Source organism: Bison bison, unplaced genomic scaffold (genome assembly GCF_000754665.1).
Source record: "Bison bison bison isolate TAMUID 2011002044 unplaced genomic scaffold, Bison_UMD1.0 scf7180017864307, whole genome shotgun sequence".
Classification (NCBI taxonomy): Eukaryota; Metazoa; Chordata; class Mammalia; order Artiodactyla; family Bovidae; genus Bison; species Bison bison.
Genome location: NW_011494879.1, coordinates 5,641,269 through 5,655,176, shown reverse-complemented (window position 1 = coordinate 5,655,176; position 13,908 = coordinate 5,641,269). Strand labels below are relative to the sequence as shown.

The window sequence follows — 13,908 nt, the reverse complement described above, 5'->3', positions numbered from 1 at the left end:
ATCTACTTATTGCTTGAAAAGTCAAAGTGTTAGTCATTCAGTCATGTCTGACTCTTTACACCTCATGGACTGTAGCCCGCCAGGCTCCTCCGCCCATGGGATTCTCAAGAACAGCTCCTGGAGTGGGGAGAAATTCCCTTCTCCAAGGGATCTTCCCGACCCAGCAGAGATCAAACCCTGGTCTTCTACAGGTAGATTCTTTCCCACCTAAGCCACCTGGGAAGCCTTACTGTTTAGTTCCCTTTAAAAATCACACCTAAAAGCTCATGCGGAAACAATGTACCTTTTTAAAAACTGCCCTAACATTTCACTCAGTTCACCTTTCTCCTTGCCATATGATTCAACAAATCATTCTTCCTTGCTAGGCCAAGTTCCCTTCCTTGGAATATGAAGAGACAGGACTACATTACATTATTTCTAAGATGCACAGCCAGAGTGTTAGTTTGTCATCTTTACCTGAATGTGATGCTTTGATGATGGGGAAAGGCTTTGGAGTGCGGACATCAGGCTGAGACTCTGCTCCACTCTCAGCAAAAGATAGACAGCTCATGTCACTCAGCAGCTCAGGCTCACTCTCCCAATCTGAATGGCTCAAATTATCTTCTAATACCTGTTTTGTAAAAGAATATAAATTATGATTATATCGGAATTACAACATAATTCATTTCCACAAACTGTAAACAATACTTGAGCATCACAAACACCAGAGAAGGAACCACTCTAGAGACCTGCAGTCATCTGCCTGGTCCCTGAGACCAAGAGAGCCAGACTTCTGCACGTGCTCCTCAGCAGCTCCCAGCCATGTTTCTCAGATAAGGACGCCAAACAAGCATGAGCAGAGAAACAGGCAGACACAACAGGCCTAGTTCTCTCTGTAAACACCTCTCCTATAGCTCTAGCATCAACACCAATAAAAACATCAAGTGTCAATAATGACTCTAGACACACTAAGGCTTGACAATCATACATTATCTCTTACCATGATTTAATTTTTCACAAGTGTATCGCCAAAATAGCAGTCAGAATGTCTCTTAGAAAGGTTAGCTGGCCAGCTACCTAAAGGCCTCATTAACTGACATGACTTGGGGAGCTGATCACAGTCAAAAAGCCATGCTCTCAGTCATGTAGGCCAGAAACTTGATCTCACTGTGAGGAGATAAAGCTCATATTAAAGGAACTCACAGAGAACGAGACAGAAAAAAGAACCCAGGGACAGGATAATGCTTGTTTCTTCTGTCAAGAACATCCCCTCTGGTAGGTGAGCCCACAAGGGGCCAGGGAACCATAAAGCTGGCTGATACATGGAGATGACTGAGAAAACTGAAGCAATCCTAAGGAAACTCCCACACCACATGCTCGGCCCTCTGTCAGCCTCTGCGCCCTTCCCTGCTCCCATCTACAGCAACGTCTCCCTCTGTGCACTCGATTCCACCTCTCACTGTTGTTCAGTCGCTAAGTTGTGTCCGCCTCTTTGCAACCCCATGGACTGCAGCATGCCAAGCTTCCTGGTCCTTCCTGGAGTTTGCTCAGACTCATGTCCATTGAGTCACTGATGCCATCCAACCACCTCATCCTCTGTTGGCCCCTTCTCCTTTTGCCCTCAATCTTTCCCAGCATCTGGGTCCTTTCAATGAATATTCAGAGCTCAGTCTTGGTCCTCTTCTCTGTCTTTACTCCTCAGGGATGTTATCTGGTCTTGTAGTTTAAATACCATCTACTACGTATACTGTTTTCAATTCTAATGTGCACTCCCCCATCTCCATATTTTAACATCCCTGAAATCAGGAATATCTTACAGTCAGCGTCATGGCACAATTTAATTTGCAGCATTTTCTTTTTTCTTGGGGGTACTTAAAAATAATGGTGCATCTTACAAACAGTGGTATTTTAGATTTGATTATAGTGTGAGCTGACAACTTCCAAATTTGTATCTCCAGTCCAGATCTCTCCCCCGGAACTGAAGTGTATCTGAGGACTCCACATTTCCTCCTGGATGTCCAATAGCTGTCTCAAACTTACTGCTTAAAACTGAACTATCGTTATTCCTGCTCCATCTGCTATTTCTAAACTTTTCATTCCTGCAATTTCTAAACGTCTCATTTCTTTCACTAAACTCTGCGTGTGGAACCTATGAGACCCTAACCAAACAAGTAAACACTGGGCCAAGTTTCCAAGCTCTTAACAAATGTGTGTCAAACAGAGTCAGAATCCCTTGACAGTCCTAGAGAGTAAGAACCACACATAAAACACATCAAAGCTTATCAAACCTGCATTTCCCAGCAGTGGAATCCTCCCCTATTCCAAACAAAATGATCCATGGCACATTTAATAAGCAGTGAAAAGCAAACTGCTAAAAACATAACTGCTTTGATGGACAGGGGTGGGGTGGTGAAGGATCCAGATGACAACTGAGCTGAATCTTGAAATGCCAGGTAAAGCAAGCAGGTGTTCCAAGCAAAAAGAATAACATTTGCAAAACAGTTTTTAATAGTACAATGGTAGAAACTCCTTTAAACTTCTATTTAGAAACTTAACCACAAATTTATGTTTCAACTGGTCAAATAAGAAGTCAAAAATCCAATGCCTACATCACTGACCCTGTCCTTCTGGACTATAAATGAAACCTCTTCACTGAAACTCCTCTGAAAACCATAATTCAGGTAAGGCTGAACCTCATCTTCATTTCTATCTCTCACCAGATATGTCTTTTGGTCCCACTTGTCAGACATGTGACTTACCGTAGTTTTCCTTCTGCTGGTATAAACTGGGTTTTTACAGTATGCCTGCTTGCTCTTCTGAAGGTAGCGCTTCCAAAAATTATGCAAAACTTCATTCTAATGTGGAAGAGAAACAAGAATGCTTCAGGTTCTGATGAAAATATACTGGCACATCCAGACCACAGAACCTCTATTCTCTTGTACTTTACATACTGCTTCCATCTAAATGTATTCTTACCTTTCTTACTTAAATTTCCTTGAAAGAATTATCATTTCAGTATCAGGTGTATGAGAAGCACTGAATATAGTCTTCCTAATCTTAGATTTTAGGAAAGGAAGGAACTAGTTCCTTAAAATCACCTAGTTGAATCCCTTCTTTTTACAAGTTAAGTAAATTAAGATCCAGAGAAAGAAAGTCACTTATGTGTGACTACACTTCTAGATAGGAGCAAAGTTGCTATTGCATTTAGTGACCTACTGACACCCCCTTCCTCCTCCTACCCTCTGTCCAAGCAAAAGTAAAACAAAACAAAGCAGCTTTTCCATTTATTCATCACCTACTAGGCACAAGGCATCCATAAGCTTTAACACAATCCTGCAAAACAGTTATTAGCTCATGTTTTACCACTGAACACACTGAGTAACATGACCAAAATGACCCATGAATAGGATCTAGAGTCAGTTCTGACTCTGGAGCCTGGGTTATCATAACACCATTCCTGTACCATTTAGCTGGTCAGGTCTAAACACTCATACTTATTGGTTAATTTCAGAGAAACTGTTTTTAGGATTAATCTTGAGGAAGTAGGTATCAATAGAAAGCTATATAGGTGTAAACCCTACTGAAGCTATTTGGTGGAACTACCTGAAACCATTTATTAAAAAACACTCATACATCGGATACCTATGCCAGGAGAAACCAGATTCACAAACCTGCAGGCTACCAGCAATCTTACCTAAGCAATGGCTGTCAAGGTTAAGGCTCACACTTGGGCTATGCACTGGCCTATGGGTCACTCTGCCTGCCTGCTGCAGACACTCATTGCTTTGAATAGCAAAGGCTGCTTTACCGATCTTCTCTTGGTGACTTCAGTAGTTGATCTTTCTTCCTTCGCTTTTTGCTCTTGTTTTCATTTATGAGCATAGTGCTATATAATGTCCTTTCACTCATTCCACATACACATGGAAACTTCTCTCCAACTAAGCTGACTCCAGCGGCATCAGCGTCACCTGGAAACTTGTTAGAAATGCAGATTCTTGGGCCCTACTCCAGACCTGCTTATCAGAAACTCTGGAATGGGGTCAAGCAATCTGTTTTAACAAGCCTTCCAAGTTGATTCTGATACACACTCAAGTTTGAAAACCACTGATTTAATGTATCACTGCACAAAGTGCATTTTCTGGAAGTCCTGATGAATGCTACTCTCCCCATCTCACCCCCTAACACACCAGAGGATTTTACTCTCAAATTGTGAATACTGCACATTGCATCCCCTAGGAAATGAAACAGCACATTAACACATAAAAGGCACCAAAAAGTGCACAAAGTTATTTGTTTTATTTTAACCTAACGTTTCCTAATTATCTGAAGACTAAAACCTTTCTTACTTTCTTTTGGATGTACTGCTTATTTACACCCTAGAGAACACATTTTGGGGATTACTGGTCTTGCAAAAGGATTAAAGAAAAATTATCAGAAAAATTATTGTTTCTAATAGGCCAAGTGCTATTACTGATAACCCTACTATTAATTCCACTCTAAGCCTACTGTTCTTCAAACAACAAAATGAAAGGTTAACATGTGAACTCAAATGGACTTACCTTTAACTCTGGGCCTACTCCAAGGCTCTGTAAGGCTTCTGCTTGTTGATAAAGTATGTGCTGAAAACCTTCACACACATACCAATCCCAGCCTTTCTCTAAATGACAAATGACAGACTTCAGACATCTGAGTTTCTTACTAAATGCAATGCTACTGCACAGTTACAATTGTGTTTCACACACTTCAGCTGGAATTTTTTCATATCCCTGAGTAGAGTTTCCATTCTTATACTCTTGCTTCCAATCTGGCAAATCTATACACAAATGCTAAAGTAAATTTAATTTTTCTGAAATATCAATATAAGGGCAGCAAAATGGTTAGTCACCACATTAAAAAAAGAAAACAAGTTTTATAAATGTACTGAACAATACCCAGCAGAAGCCTAAATGAAAGGATACTCAACACTCAGCCACTGTTTCTCCTCCGACTCCTCTGTTCCACCTCACATAGAAAGGGAACAATAAGTATTTGGAGAATGAATGAACTAAAGCAAAGAGGGGAAGCTCCAAGATCGCAGGAAAGGGCGTACAACAAGAACACACAAAGCGAACGAACTGCTCAACAGCTTTCTCCTTTCATCAAGACGGTTCTAGGTACGAGTGTGAAACTGAAAGCAAGGAAACTAAGATTTATTGAACTCGGTCCAGTCACCATGTATTTTAAGTATTAATAGGTTATTTTCTTGCAACCTCAAAACAGTCTTAAGAGATTCTGAAGGAATGGACAAAGCTACATGCTTAAATAAAACTACCAGTTAAAAGAAAATGCTCAAATCTGTTAAGACTCTTACTTTTTACCCCTCCCAGGTCGACAAATACTGCAACTCTTTGAAAAAATATGCTTCTGAAGTCTGCTGCTATGACTCCAAGATGCCCTCCCCGCTGCAGAAAGTCACAGGGCTCCTGTGCCCCTCCCTAACCTCAGTGTCACAAGGCCTCCCCACCTCTGCTGACTAACTCACTTTCTGGAAAGGGTCTTAGTTTGCATAGGAGTAAAATAAGAAGCCTGCAAAGGTGAGGGAGTTTAAACTCCCCAAGCAATAGCCAGCCACGTGTGCTCTCTCCTTCATGCACCCTGTTCTGACGAACTAATACAGTTGTATCTTAAATTCGGAGTCTGGGTTCCTACTCTCTATAATAAATGGTATTACCCTCTTACCTTACACATGAAGAAAGTAAGGACAAAGAGGTTGAATATAAGACTCTCAACATTTAATTTGAAACACCTGATGTTCTTTCAGCACTTTAAGCTTAAACTATACAATTTTTACTACCTAGATGGCAAGCCCAAATTAATCAGGTTTTATTCTAATTAAATTTAATTAAGATTAATCAGGTTTTAGCCTAATAAAAACAGTCACTACTAAAGTTTAAACAGGAACATGAGTTGGCATCTAGGCATTCTCTGTTATTCATCTAAGAACAGCAATGTATTTCATGCAGTTATTTCACCAACATTTATATATATTATATATTTCACGTGTGTATCCTTAAAGCTACCTTAGGTAGAAGAGTCCGCCATTATCTTTAGCCTAATTTCAAACCTGAGCATCTGGCTCTAGGCAATCAGTCACAGAAATAAAAAGCATCAACTAAACTTCACCTCAGATTCTTCTCAATAACTGTTAATTATATGTACTCCCTGGATTAATGAAATAGATTGCCTTTCAAAGCACACCCATGCTGAGGTTATTTTAAAGGAAATTAATTTTCCCTATTATAAAAGGGTGTGTTCAAAATCACTGTGAGAAATGGATTTCTGAAAGCTGAGTATCATATTTAACTTGCCTAACCTGACAACTCCATAGCTGAAACATGTCAGAAGAGAAGCAATTTTTTTTAAAAACACAGAAAATCATGAGAGATTACAGATACAGAATAGAGAAACATATGCCAACAGATACAAAAAAAATGCTCCCTTGACTAATATTATTTTTTGCATAGTAGTTGCACCACTGAAAAATCAAATCATCTATAATAAACAGAATAAAAAATGGGTATGCTTTAAGAAGTTGCTTCCAATTTTACCAAAAATAATTATCGACTTTAATTCTATTTTGGCTTAAAATTCAGGCAACTTCATTAGAATCTATTTAGAATTCCAATTGCACACACCCAAATTATGAAAATGAAAACATGATTGAAAAATACAAGCACATATGAAGAAAGAGCTTACCAAGTTTTCGTTTTCTTTTAAGTCCCCGGTTGATGGCTTGTATTTTAGTATTAGGAATAGCCCCAGTGTCTATAACTTCCCTAGATCTCTGCAGGAAACAGAGGCAGACCGTTAAAATAGACCACACAGGTAACTTCACTTCTCCTTGACTGTGTTTCCAAGCATGCTCTGGGGTGTGTAATGAACCAGACGGTGGATGCCAGGACCAATGACCATAGCACTTTGGGACAATTAGATAAAGTGGACACTCTGGTTAGCCTTTATGTTATTTTCTGATTCAGAACTTCTTAGTACCTAAAACTGTGTGGAGAACAGTCTTAAACATACTAAATAAATTACTGTCAAACGAATAACCTTTTATTTTCAATCAGTTTTTAATTGTTTGACATCAATCCTAAAGTCAAATTTATTCACCCTTTTCTCCACCCCAAACCACTTTGAAACTAAAATAATTTCTGTATTTATTGTAGTCAGCAATGCCTGAGCTACACACAGATTACTTTCATCCTACTTTTCTATGTGTTGGAATCATACTGTAAAACAGCTTTATAAAATTATAAAAGTACTACTTTCATTCTTAATCAGACCTGTAAGATTTTAGAATGACTTATTGCTGAGTACGGTTCACCCCAAAGTCTTCAATTCCAAGTGCTCTCAAGGGCTGGGACCTAAGATTCCAGTTCTCTCACAACCAAAATATATTAATAAAAGCATCAGCCCTACGTGATGGGGGAAAGGTGAAGATTTTTAACCAAGAGCGAACACTACCTATGTATTTGTCTAAATCTAGAGATTTGGAATGGAATTTATCTTCAACTTTCATTAAGAATAAAAGAAATGCCTCTAACAACAGGATTTTTGGAATACATTCTCTCTGTATTCCACAGAAACCACATTCAAAGCCGTTCTGGTGGATGGGGTTGGCCACACTGAGAACGTAAGACATTTCAGAACACACACCAGAGCAATTATCCAACAAAAAAAGGTAAAACTTATAAAGAGTGGGGGTGGGGTGGGGTGGGGAGGATGGCGGGGGAAGGCTTAAAATAAGAATTAGACAAAATGCAAAATATCTAAAAGTTAAAAAAACCTAAATACCCAGACTGAAGCTGTAACTAATTACAGAATGGTTATACTGTGGACTATTTATACAGTTAATTAACACATTCACACAAGATTGGGGGTACTCACCCGTATCCCCTTGCCCCTCTCATATACAGACAGTCTCTCATATAAAAGACTAAATGGAAGCTACTGAAATGTGTGTTGAGCTCACTGGTGATTGTAGCTTTCATCTTCATCATTTCTACATTTTCTACAGTAAATCTGCTCTTACGATCATATAAATCTGTTAAACTCACACGATCTTAGCTTATACCTTTATTAAATACCCATAAAATACTTGCAAGAATGTCTATACATAGACCAGATTTAAGATCTGAAAATATTTTTCCTGTATAAAATCAATCAAGATAACATTCTAATTCCTTTATGAATTCAGAAGGCCTTCCTTCAGATGATGGGTATCTAGAAAATGAAAATTACATACAAGAGTAAGTTGAGGGGCAATGAAAGGAGCAGAAAAACACAGAAAGCTGTACCACAACCTTCACTCTCTGTAGGTCTAACCACAGCTCACCAGCCATTTCCCACCAGGTGGATTTAAACATTGGCACACCAAGCCCACACCAGTCACGTCCTTTTCTATCTGAAGAACGTGCCATAAAGCCAAGAGAACCACTGAGGTTGTGCAACACACAGCTCTGTCTATCACACGGGAGGCACTGAGATAGGTTCTGGGCCTGTAGGAAGATGGTGCCCACCGTCCAGAATGCTCCACTCTTGACAGGTTATTCCATACAAAGCTGGTACCTTTCAAGTGTGGAAATACTGGTATTAGGATCTTTCAAGTTAAAAACTGACTGCAGCAGATTTTATCAGACAGAAATAAATAGAAACACTATCAAAGACAAATAAAAGAAAGCAATTAGTTAATGTATTAATAGTTTAATTTCTCCAAAAAAAGTATATGCTGTCTTCATCTGCTAATGACAGTCCATTATACACATCTTGCTTCACCGTGTTTACATTTGCACTGCTGGTACAAAACCAAAAACTGTTAATGCCTCAACAAACATCAAAGCAAAGGACCCAACTGCGTATATTTAAAGTGTATGATCTGATGTGTGTGTATGTATATCCATGAAACCATCACCACAAATGAAGTAATGAACATATTATCACCCCAACAATTTCATCGAGTGAGTTCATATTTTATGAATACTGTGGGTGACCAAATGGGAAGCAGAATGAAGAACAATGACTGTCTCAATGATAGTTGCAAGCTACATTAACCACTTTTCTCAAAAATCCCGGAGGACTACAGGGCAAAGGTAATAAATATATCTGCTCTTCCTGGCTCTGTAAACTTTGAGCAAACCCTCTTCCGGAGAGAAAACTCCTGGTGTGTTTAGCCCACCCAACAGCAGGCTGTCCACACTCTGGATTATTTTGGTTATGTTGTTCTGTCCTGAGGGTTGTGGTGACGAGAAGAGGACCTAGCACTCCCTGTGTGAATGCAGTCTCATTTACCACGGACCCACAGGACAGGATGTCAGCCTCTGTCCTAAGAGGCAGGTGTGGTGGAATTAAATGAACGCTGGCTTGAATTAAAAGCCTCAGGTTCAAATCCTGCCTTAACACTTTCTAGCCATGAGACTTTGGCAAACTCACTCACCTGATGAGGCCCACTTGCCCCACCTGTAGACAGGCATAATAGTGTGTCTCACACATTGTCAAGAGGAGGAAATGAATGAATGGATAAGAAAACACTCATGATGTGTAAGGCATTGTGCAAAGACATAATGATAACAATGTATATTTCCAGTACTCAGGATAGTCCTCTAACATTGTATATTCCAAACCTCCATGCTATCATGGCACATTAAAAACTCTTAAATAAGTACTAACTAATGAAAAGAAATTTATCATCTTCCAAGCGCAAGTTTAATTACTTCCCCTTATAAATATACCATACAGTCTGAATCAGGAAAACAATTATATTTATAGCCCAAGATAGTTTCAGAAGCTCATCCTAAATCTAATTCACAAAGTCTTTAACCCTTGTGTCACCATTTGAGGACGACTTATATTCTTGGTATTTGGGCACTGCTTAGTAATAAAAAATAGATCAATTTGGCGGTGCGGCGGGGCCGAGGGGGGGGTACTATGCCATATATTAGGCTGAAATTGCAATTTTTAAAGCACAAGCAAATTCATAAATGAGACCTGTTACTTACTTCTGTAACATTGTGGCAAGAAGTGCAATAATATTTGCCTTCATCAGTAAGACCCCAAGAAACAGCGGCACACTGAGAGCAGCGCTCTCTGAACTCTCTCTGTGGGAGAAAAGGAACATCACATTTAACACACGGCGCCTAAACCCTGCAGTTCCACCTACAGGCCTCCCTGCAACTTTACTCTATCAGTAAAGAATCGCTGAAAATAGAAAACATACCAAAGAGACTATTATCTACAAACAAGGAGAAGAGCAGTTCCGTCTGAGCAGTTTGAAATGGAATTAAACTATTAAATGTTTCTAAAACACGCAGTGTGTGGGAAGGGGAAGAAAAAAGGTGGTAGGGGTAAAGTGGGGGGTGGGGGAAGATGAGTAAATAAAACTTGAAAATGCTGTGAGGAAAAAAGATGATGAGATTTAAGTACAGAGAAGACTTAAACAGCATACCGTGTGGAACTTCCTCCAGGACACTAAGAACACATAACCCACCACAAAGGAACCAGAGTTTTATTAGGGTTATTTCAAGTTTCCATTTGTTCATTCAGCAATCCAAGGAGTACCTACTATGTATGCTCTAGACACTTAACTAGGTGCTGGAGATGTGACGTTGAGCAAAACAGACAAGATCCCTACTCATAACTCTACAGGCTCACGGTGAGTTCTAGTTGTTCATTTCATTAACCCAGCATCTACACACCGCTAACCATCATTTAAGAGGCATTTATCAGCACCTACAATGAGAAAAGCCTTCTATCACCATGATGCTTCTGTACATACATAGACTGGCACTAAATAATCAATTCTCAGCTCTTTGGTGTGTGAAATCTTATTATTATTGATCTAATTACCCAATATTCCTCTAACACCATCAGTTCAGTTCAGTTCAGTTCAGTCGCTCAGTCGTGTCTGACTTTGCAACCCCAAGGACTGCAGCAGCCAGGCCTTCCTGTCCATCACCAACTCTTGTAGTTTACTCAAATTCATGTCCATTGAGTCCGTGATGCCATCCAACCATCTCATCTTCTGTCCTCCACTTCTCCTCCCGCCTTGGATCTTTCCCAGCATCAGGGTCTTTTCCAATGAGTCAGTTCTTTGCATCAGGTGGCCAAAGTATTGGAGTTTCAGCTTCAGCATCAGTCCTTCCAATGAATATTCAGGACTGATTTCGTTTAGGATAGACTGGTTGGATCTCCGCGCAGTCCAAGGGACTCTCATCAAAGACTGACAAAACGCACGGCCAATTGATTTCAAAAGCAGGTCAAGTTTTCAGGGACCCTATACTAGTAACTAGTAAAATCTTGGCCGTGCCCTCACACCCGAATTTGGCCCTCCCTACGCAAGGCCGAGACGAGGATTCCCAAAGACTAGGTGCTGGAAGATGTGACCTTACTTGGGGTTACAGGGGTTACTTGGGGGGCATTCGGGTTCCAGCCCCCGGCCTCCCTCGCCCTACCTCCAGCATCAAAGGGAACTTGCGGGTTGTCCAGTCTAGAGCAGGTGAGCCACGAGGGCGGCCACCTCACAAAACCCGCAAGTTCATCCTACCCCTAAAACACACCCCCCTCGATCAACACCTCACCCCGTCTCCACTCACAACCTCACCCAGCCAGCAGCTCCAGCCTGTCTCCCCCATCACGCCGGTACCCACGGCCCGCCGGCTCCATCCCTTTCTGACCCGCCCCACTTCGAGACCAGAGCGCCTCCACAGCCAGCTGGCGTCCTCCGGCGCCTTCTCCTCAGCCTCATGGCCCTCCCGCCCCGTCGCCTGGTCGCGCAGCAGCCGGACTTCTTACCGCCTCCTCCAGGTCCATAACGGCGCCTCAGCCGCTTCAGCCCCGGGACCCGTTACCCCGGCAGCGAGCGCAGCTTCCGGGAGCGGCGGGAAGAGCCCTCCGGGCGGAAACCCAGACTCTTGACTCTAGATTTCCGTCTCCTACAGCCGCAGGGAAGCCTCTGCGAGCGGTGGAAGGAAGCTCCGCTAATCCGGCACCCCTCCCAGAAAGCATCCCGTTCCTACTCTAGGAACCGAAGCCAATCAGTAAAAAAAAAAAAGGTGGGCGGCGCCTACTGCTGAGCGGATTCAGTCTCTTCCGACAGCCGGTGGGAAATGCGAAAAATGAAAAGAAATGAGAAAAGGCGAAACAGTTGTCTGAGGAGGCCTTCCTTACAAATAGCTGAGAAAAGAAGAGAAACTAAAGGCAAAGGAGAAAAGGAAAGCTGTACCCATCTGAATGCAGAGTTCCAAAGAATAGCAAGGAGACGTAAGAAAGCCTTCCTCAGTGGTCAGTGCAAATACAGGGAAACAATAGAATGGGAAAGATAGCGATCTCTTCAAGAAAATTAGAGATACCAAGGGAAAATTTCATGCAAAGATGGACACAATAAAGGACAGAAATAGTATGGAGCTAACAGAAGCAGAAGATATTAAGAAGAGGTGACAAGAATACACAGAAGAACTATACAAAAAAGATCTTCATGACCCAGATAATCACTATGGTATGATCACTCACCTAGAGCCAGACATCCTGGAATGTGAAGTCAAGTGGGCCCTAGGAAGCATAACTACAAACAAAGCTAGTGGAGGTGATGGAATTCCAGTTGAGCTATTTCAAATCCTAAATGATGACACTGTGAAAGTGCTGCATTCAATATGCCAGCAAGTTTGGAAAACTAAGCAGTGGCCACAGGACTGGAAAAGGTCAGTTTTCATTCCAATCCCAAAGAAAGGCAATGCCAAAGAATGTTCAAACTACCGCATAATTGCACTCATCTCACACGCTAGCAAAGTAATGCTCAAAATTCTCCAGGCCAGGCTTCAGCAATACATGAACCGTCAATTTCCAGATGTTGAAACTGATTTTAGAAAAGGCAAAGGAACCAGAGATCAAATTGCCAACATCATCTGGATCATCGAAAAAGCAAGAGAGTTCCAGAAAAACATCTGCTTCTGCTTTATTGACTATGCCAAGGCCTTTAACTGTGTGGATCACAACAAACTGTGGAAAATTCTGAAAGAGATGGGAATACCAGACCACCTGACCTGGCTCTTGAGAAATCTGTATGCAGGTCAGGAAGCAACAGTTAGAACTGGACATGGAACAACAAACTGGTTCCAAATTGGGAAAGGAGTACATCAAGGCTGTATATTGTCACCCTACTTATGTAACTGATGTTCAGAGTACATCATGCAAAATACCAGGCTGGAAGAAGCACAAGCTGGAATCAAGATTGCCGGGAGAAATATCAATAAACTCAGATATGCAGATGACACCACCTTTATGGCAGAAAGTGAAGAAGAACTAAAGTGCCTCTTGATGAAAGTGGAAGAGGAGAGTGAAAAAGTTGACTTAAAACTTAGCATTCAGAAAACTAGGATCATGACATGCAATTCAATCACTTCATGGCAAATAGATGGGGAAACAATGGAAACAGTGGGAGACTTTATTTTGGGGGTCTCTAAAATCACTGCAGATGGTGACTGCAACCTTAAAATTAAAAGATACTTGCTCCTTGGAAGAAAAGTTTTGACCACTCTAGACAGCATATTAAAAAGCAGAGACATTACTTTGCCAACAAAGGTCCATCTAGTCAAGGTTATGGTTTTTCCAGTAGTCATGTATGGATGTGAGAGTTGGACTATAAAGAAAGCTAAGCGCTAAAGAATTGATGCTTTTAAACTGTGGTGTTAGAGAAGACTCTTGAGAGTCCCCTGGACTGCAAGGAGATCCAACCAATCAATCTTAAAGGAAATCAGTCCGAATATTCATTGGAAAGGCTGATGTTGAAGCTGAAACTCCAATACTTTGGCCACCTGATGTGAAGAGCTGACTCACTGGAAAAGATCCTGATGCTGGGAAAGATAGAAGGCAGGAGGAGAAGGGGACGAGAGAGGATGA

General features: G+C 41.2%; 1 protein-coding gene across 1 annotated transcript in view; it reads right to left on the bottom strand.

Moving 5' to 3' along the window:
- Window positions 1-11,886, bottom strand: part of TAF1B (TATA box binding protein (TBP)-associated factor, RNA polymerase I, B, 63kDa) — a 55,449-nt gene extending 43,563 nt beyond the window's left edge. The window contains exons 1-6 of the mRNA XM_010852052.1: window positions 11,806-11,886; window positions 10,014-10,112; window positions 6,715-6,802; window positions 4,539-4,636; window positions 2,739-2,834; window positions 457-610 (exon numbers count right to left, since the gene is read on the bottom strand). Coding sequence (XP_010850354.1) covers window positions 457-610; window positions 2,739-2,834; window positions 4,539-4,636; window positions 6,715-6,802; window positions 10,014-10,112; window positions 11,806-11,823 — 553 coding nt within the window. The 5' untranslated portion in view covers window positions 11,824-11,886. The remainder of the gene's footprint in view (window positions 1-456; window positions 611-2,738; window positions 2,835-4,538; window positions 4,637-6,714; window positions 6,803-10,013; window positions 10,113-11,805) is intronic.
- Between the last annotated feature and the right edge of the window lie 2,022 nt (window positions 11,887-13,908).